This window comes from Copadichromis virginalis, linkage group LG17 (genome assembly GCF_057382275.1).
Source record: "Copadichromis virginalis isolate Kocher_CV1m ecotype Utaka linkage group LG17, C_Virginalis_male_GT1.1, whole genome shotgun sequence".
Lineage (NCBI taxonomy): Eukaryota > Metazoa > Chordata > Actinopteri > Cichliformes > Cichlidae > Copadichromis > Copadichromis virginalis.
Window position 1 is genome coordinate 380,001 of NC_140634.1, and position 7,500 is coordinate 387,500.

The following is a 7,500-nucleotide window of genomic DNA, read 5'->3' on the forward strand; positions in this document are numbered from 1 at the left end:
TCAAGAAGAAGGTTTGATACAGAAATGTGGACTCTTTCTTTGTCTCATTTCCATCGTCCATTCTTTCTGCCCCGGTCTTTTGATTCAGTCATTTCTCCCTCTTCTTTGTTCTGATGATTTGTTTCCTTACTCTCTGTTTATTTTTCTATCTTCTCACTTCTCTCTCTCTCTTTTGGTGAGTCCATCTAATTCACGTTAAGCTTAAGAGGCTCTCTGTCCACAGAAAGTCGACAGCCTGGAGCCAGGAAATGCTCGCTCTGCCCTGCCTTCAAATCTATGTCTGTGGCCATCAAGCTTTAATAGAATCAACATCGAGTTACCCGAAGGAACGGTTCACTCTGCAAAGTGCTGATCATCAGAGTAATACAAGTCTGTTTGCCCCAGCTGTTTAAAGGTAGTTTATCATGTGCACTATATAAGAAATCGATAACTCCTGAGTATCAATCACACACATCAGGTGCTACAGTTTCTCCCCAAAGAATCACAAACAGGTCCGTCAGAATCTTGCTGTACCTGTTAACAGCTGACTGTTGATCCTCCAGGTGATGCTGGGCCTCGGGATGCCGTCCGCCTGACAGTCCAGTCGGACTGTTTCCCCGGGAGTGTACATCAGGTTCTGAGGCTCCTTCATCCAGTAAGGAGCCGCTGGAAAACGAAGAAAAGCAGCATTTAAACCCTAAAATATAAATCTCAGAGTCAGAACTTGTCTGTTGAACATTTGGCTGTAACTCTGAACAGGCTTCAGGACCTGTTGATGTTAATTAGTGAAGTGCTCATTTGAAGTTGTGAACATGTACACATGTTCTTCAGTAAAGACTCACAATCATCTCAGACAGAGGAGCACAAACACGTTAGAGTTCAAACTAACACAGAGATCACGTCCTCACGGTCAGCAGAGCACCGTGATCGTCTGTGCGCTCGGCTCAGCGGCCTACCTTCCACAGTGACCGTGAAGGAGCGCGTGATGGAGCCGTGGGTGTTGGAGGCTTTGCATTCGTACTCGCCGTCGTCATCCAGGGTGATGTTGTCGAAGTGGAGCCAGCGGTCAAAGTTAATAACTTGGCCGGTTGTGTCTGCCAGGACACCATCCTTTTTCTTCCATTCCACCTGAGGTGTGGGTCTGCAGAGACGGACATGGAAGAACAGAAGGATGTGACTGTGAGAGAGAACCGATCATGGAAGTGAGGTAGGCGACGAACAGAAGATCGATCACAGGAGGAAATTAGAGCTGAGTGCATGCAGATGATCTTGGTAATGATGTAACATCCTTTTTCATCATTAACTCAAAATTATAGTGAGAGTCCATTTGTTGCCATAGACAGGAAGCAGGATCATTAGAATGAAACTGAACAGATCAAATGATTTCATATGAAGAAAAAGGAGCAAGGCTGCATGAGGTCAGCAGGCCAATTTCTTACGAGCAGAGAAAATATGAAACAGTAACTGGGTCCTGAGTGTGGTTGTTATTGTTGTTGTTGTTGTGTGTGGCTGTAGCAGAAAAGCCACAGCTGAGTGTTGTGAGAGCAGCAACTGGGAATAAAGTGCGTTGAAAGAGCGAACCAGGTGGGTCAGTCATTCTTATGCCACAAGGATCATAAACATGACATGAGTTTCACGTGTAAACAAACTGAAGGTGGAAGTACACACACACACACACACACACACACACACACACACACACACACACACACACACTGAGATGCTTACAGGCCTCTGGGTAAACATTCCAGGGTGACGCTGTTCCCCTTGAGGGCTGATATTTGGGAGTGGTTCCTGTGGTGGAAGAACTCGGGTTTTCCTCCATGAGCCACGCTGTTACCTGGACGATGTGAAGACAGAAATCAGGACACGGAAACTGTGAAGCTCGATCATCACGGTCATGCTGATTATTGCAACAATAAATGATGAAATGAAGACAAATAGCCTACAGGGCAGGGCTGATTAGTCGACTGTGATCTAGTTACTGAGCATATACGCGTCATCATAGTGGAACAAACACTGGTGTCTCAGTTGTGTTACAGTGTAGTCTGCATGACATAATTAACTGTTCTGGCTGATGTTACCTCACACAGAGAGCGTGATCACGGTCCGCACACACACAGGACAGCGTGATGCTCTGACTCACTTTTCTGATTTTTCTTATCTCTATATTTAACACTTTGTGTGCATTGTGCGTTGTGTGTGCGCTCACTCTGCTTGACAGAGAGGGAGACAGCAGTGGCAGGTAGAATAGTCCTGGCCTCTCTGTACTGGGCGTGGCAGATGTAGTCCTCTTTGCTGTCACTCTTCACGAGGTTCGCGAAGTACAGCTTCCCGTCCAGGCCGATCGTCACTCTCTCACTCCGAGTAATGTGCATCAAATCTGAGCCGGGACGGGGACAGTTTAATGTAGGTGGGAAATAAAGCATGGAAACTGCAGTGGAAGGTGAAAATGTTTTTCACGTCAGTGTAAAATGAAATTGGTTAGTTTGCTCTTCAAATGCACAATAAGCACCTCGCTTTATTGCACCGCAGCCTCAATAAGCTGATAACTGAAAAGGCAGAGAAGGTCAGTCATAGAAAAATGGAGGAGAGTGGACATAAAGAGTCTGTGTGTCACAGAGGCAGGCAGCTGATGAACGGGACAGGAAACAGATCGGCACACTCACTTATGTTCATCCAGTGGATGCTGGGAGGAGGCGAGCTTTTTGGAGGGTTGCAGGACAGGACCATACTCTGTCCCACGAGTCCTCGCTCACGCTCCACTTGTTGTTTCATGAGAATTGGCTGAGCTGAAACACAAAGCAGCAGAATACAAGTTAATACTTGTGCAGGTAACAATGAAGAAACAATGAAAATAGTGACGCAAAATAAAACAATACAAAGAAGGAAGAAGATAATTGTAAAGATACACTCCACAGCTGTTGTAACACAGTGGACTGGAGGAAATCTCCAGGATAATAGACTTTAAATGCCTAAATTATATAAAAACAATGCCAGGGTTCATTTGTAATTAAGAGGAGCTGAAACAATAGCTGCATATTTACAATCATGTGGACACAGAGTGACATCATCTGTCTTTTTGGGTCACATGATTAACTTGAATCTCATATTTCCTGCACAGCTTCTCAGGTTTCACCAGCCAGTTATTTATTTTGCTCTGAAACATTGTTTAAAAGTTTTATTTGCTAAAAGCAGCTTTCTGATGGTGCTTTGGGTAAATCAAGATACCTCGACCACATGCTGCCTGTTGAAACTGACATTTAGTCATCAAAACCTTTACAAACGCTGGCTGAGCTGATTGTAAACATTGAAGTTTCCCAAATTAATTGAGAACAATGGTTCTCTGGAAGTCACAGAGCAATATTCAATCACAGAAAAAAAAAACTGTGAGGAAGAAAAACAACAAATTATGGAAGTAATTTGCAGAGGAAATAAATAAATAAAATCTGAAAGAACTGAACTGCAATCAAAACCACGGCAGAGGTGAGATCCGGGGCAGCAAGAGCCCGTACAGTATAATATTTCATCTGGAGAGATTTTAGTGAGTCTGTGTGCACGCTGACCGCAGCCATCGGCTTCATCCTCCACACCCACGGTACATCCTCCCTACTGAGTGACGTCACAGTGCTGTCTCCGGGAAATGGTTGCCGTGGCAACTTGAGATGAGCGAGCAGAACAGGTGGCCCCGATCAACCTCACTGACTCACTGATGTGTGTGTGTGATTTTATATGATCGTGTGACATCTGTGCCTTTGTGTGACTCACGCTCTACGTTGACTTTGACGGTTTGTGTCATGGCGGTGCCCAGACTGTTGGAGGCGTAGCAGCGGTATTCACCCTCTAACATATCCAGGGAAGAATTGTCGCCTCTCAGCGTTCCGGATCCTTCGGTCTCAGATCCGAACAACTCGCCATCTTTCAGCCAACGGAATCTATGAGCACAGAGGGGAGAACGGCTGTCAGCACATCAGCAGTTTACAAAGTCACAGAAACAAACCTTAAATCACACAATGAAGAAAACAGCTTCTATTTATTTGTGAGCTATTTTGAAGGATCTACATTTTCATTATAAAGCAGCGAGTCTTTATCTTTGGATCAAAGCCGGAAACAGGTTCATGTAAAATTTTCAGCCTTTTGATTGACGGCCTGAAATACAGAAATACATAAATATGAGGAAGTGTAACATTTACAGCTGTTATTATTACTTTTAACAGTCTGTCTCCCCGAGAGAAGCAGGGAGTGGAGAGAGGGACGAGCTCGGGGAGGGAAACAGCTGAGAGACAATTTTGTTCTTGTTTTATTATGAGGACATTTATTGCCATGTCAGCACACACACACACACACACACACACACACACACACACACACACACACACACACACACACACACACAGGTGTACGTACGTGGGTGCTGGGTTCCCGGTGGCCTCACAGGCCAGATTGAAGTCTTCTAGAGAAAACACTGTGTGTGATTTTGGCATCTCTGTCAGCACTGGAGGCTGAAATACTGAACACACACACACACACACACACACACACACACACACACACACACACACACACACACACACACACACACACACACACACACACACACACACACACAGTAATGAAATTGGCAGAGTACAGGCAGGTAAAGTAGGGCGTACAGATCGAGACACATCTAGAGGGATTGACTGAAGCTCATTCATCATTCTTAGTTCTGGCAGGTCCTCTAAAACCATCGTGGTTAACAGGAGCCACTGTTTCAAAAATAAAAAAAGATAAACATCCTATAATAACAGCAAAAATTAAAAACTACAGTTTTTAATGGAATACTCTGATATTTTGTGACATTGTATATTTAAATAAAATATTTTGTAGATAAATGAGTCTCAGGTCAGCTGATAAGTAGCTTCTGATCGTCCCTAGAAGCAGGCTACAACACAGAGGAGACCTTTGTGATATTGCTGCTTCAAATTAGGATCCCTCCAACACTCAACATCTTCAAACCCGTCTGAAAACACACTGTTACTCACCAGCTTTAAGTTATGACTGAGTTTTTGTTTTGTTCTTTGTGTGTGTTTGCTCTGCTTTTTTTTTTTTTTTACCATGTACAACACTTTGGTCGACCTGTGCTGTTTTCAAATGTGTGGAGAGCTGTTCCTGAACATACTGAAAGGACAGAGTTCAGTTTGTGCTGAAAAATAAAGCTGCGCATGACAAACATTTACTCAGGTTCGTTGGAGCTGTACAAACTCTGTCATGTTCATTTCTATGTATGTTTGCACATTTCATTAAATTGCTGCACCGAATCCAAGAAATACAGAGAAATGAAAAGTGGTCCAAGACTTTTGCACAAGAACTATACAGAAATACAATGAAATGACTAATGTGGCAGTTTCAGCCCTCCAAATATCCGTACATCTGTTTCAGAAAAATACTCAAAATAACATTAAATCAGTTTTAAATGAGCTAATATACATGATCTCTTCCTTAGTGTCTGTGTGGAGTGATGCAGGGGAGAGATGTTCTGCTTTGACAAATCTAACAGGAAAAGTGCAGGTGAGCAGGTGCGAGACACAGTCAGCAGACGTCCGGAGCAGGTTTCTACCAATGAAGCACCGCTCACGTCAGAGCTGCAGACACGACACACATTTCTTAATTACAGCAACAAAGAAAATCACTTACTGTTGTCTTTTGTATCTGTGTCCACGGGAAGCAGTGAAAGGAGAGCAGAAAGGAAAGGTTTACAGACTGAACAAACACATGCTGGCACATTCTTCATGCTGTTCCCCGAGCGGGACAAGATCTGCTCATTAACAGGATTTTTATTAACAGTGACAACATCTCAGGGATTTTATCTTCCTTCTTGGTTTTCTGACTCAGACACACTGGCGTCTCAGGTCACTTTACATCCATCTCCTTATTTTTTCTTCCCCGTGTCTCCTTTTCCTTCCCCTCCCTCCCCTCTCTCCACCTCCCCCATCGTTCTCCTCCTCCTCCTCCTCCTATCCTTCTCTTCTTCCTCTCCTGCCACACCCAGAAAGAAGGTCGTTTACCGAAGGTCAGACTGAACCTGATTCCTCCTCTGACTCCCGCTTCCCCTCCTCTCCTCTAGGAGTGTGATAAGCCTGCTGACCTTTGACCTTTATCTCCAGGACCAGAGGTTATTCTAACCTGATTGTTTGGATTTATATTTGTGCTTAGATGTGTTCGAAAGTTCCATATCTGACAGGAATAAACACAGCACCAGAGCTTTACTGAACTTTACTGTGCAGGAACCAAAGGATCCACCTTTAAATGGCCCCCTATCAGCACACGTCACGTTTCTGGTCAGTTCCATCAAAGGTTTTTCCTCAGATGCCTGAAAGGCGAACAGCTTTTTGTTGGAGTCTGAGGTCTGTGGTGACGTCGCAGTGGTCAGAGTGAGCTTTGGTCCAGAGGTGCTCGAGGAGACAACCCTGAAGGAGAGTTTGTGGCTACTGCAGAGCTCTATGATCTCACAGACGATGTCTCCCGGTGCTTTCTTTTTCTCTCTTCTTCTGTCACCCCTCACTCCACAACTGATGGTTCTACAGGAAGTTTTTTCCTGTTAAAAAGGAGTTTTTCCTTCCCACTGTCACAATGTGCTGATCGTATGGGGAGGGGTTGATTTTCACAGCATACTGTGGGGTCTTTGGAGTCTAAAGTGTCTTGAAGTAACTGTTCTTGTGAGTTGGAGCAACATAAATAACCTGAACTGACCTGACGTCTCTGCGAACATTTCAACCAAACGCATCAAATGTTGAACGTTACGTCTTGACAAAGGCTAAAGAAAAAAGAAATCCATAGTTCTGGTTCTTCTCCACAGCGCTGCATCAGAGGCTCGTGGGTAGTTTAGACTCCTCCCCTGATGCCTATGAAATAATTCAAGTTGGTGGCTACAGCAGAAATCTACTGACCTGATACTTAATTTCAAAGAGTAATGATATGATTAGAGAAGCCAAATGTGGAAATTCTCCCTCATACTTCCCAGCCCTGTTAATTCTGAGGAAATGGTTTGGAAATATTTACTGGAAATGAAAAAACAAACACTTTCCAGTGTTTCCAGTGTTTCCAGTGTGTGATGTGTGCAGTGGAGGAGGGAGTACTCACAGCTTTCGGGGATGTGGATGGCTCCCTGAGCAAACGGAGGCGTGGAGGAGAGGAAGGACAGAGGGAGCAGGAGGAGGAGGAGCAGCGGGAGGGCGGGGGAGCACATCCCCCTACAGCCCATCCACCGACTCTGTGACACACACATCTTTCAATGTCCCATCAAAAGTGATGCAAGACACCCACACACTCATCAACACATAAAGAAACACACACACACACCCACGCACACCAAGGCAGACACACACTCCAGGGACCGCCCGGAGCTGAGGGAGAGCTGAGAGGAGTAAACAGCAGTAAGTTGGTGGGTGTGTCTGTTTCCTTTACAGCCCAACTGTGAGTGAGGCTCGCTCCTCGCTCCGTCAGCTCCACAAACGCTTCTTCAGGAGCTGGCTGTGGGGGGAG

General features: G+C 44.9%; 1 protein-coding gene across 1 annotated transcript in view; it reads right to left on the minus strand.

Moving 5' to 3' along the window:
• LOC146688669 (neural cell adhesion molecule L1-like) overlaps positions 1-7,487 on the minus strand; it is a 21,759-nt gene extending 14,272 nt beyond the window's left edge. Inside the window, exons 1-9 of the mRNA XM_085437490.1 lie at positions 7,099-7,487; positions 5,653-5,667; positions 4,387-4,489; positions 3,748-3,914; positions 2,649-2,771; positions 2,192-2,362; positions 1,708-1,819; positions 936-1,120; positions 514-645 (exon numbers count right to left, since the gene is read on the minus strand). Of these exons, the coding sequence (XP_085293616.1) occupies positions 514-645; positions 936-1,120; positions 1,708-1,819; positions 2,192-2,362; positions 2,649-2,771; positions 3,748-3,914; positions 4,387-4,489; positions 5,653-5,667; positions 7,099-7,243 (1,153 nt within the window). The 5' untranslated portion in view covers positions 7,244-7,487. The remainder of the gene's footprint in view (positions 1-513; positions 646-935; positions 1,121-1,707; positions 1,820-2,191; positions 2,363-2,648; positions 2,772-3,747; positions 3,915-4,386; positions 4,490-5,652; positions 5,668-7,098) is intronic.
• Between the last annotated feature and the right edge of the window lie 13 nt (positions 7,488-7,500).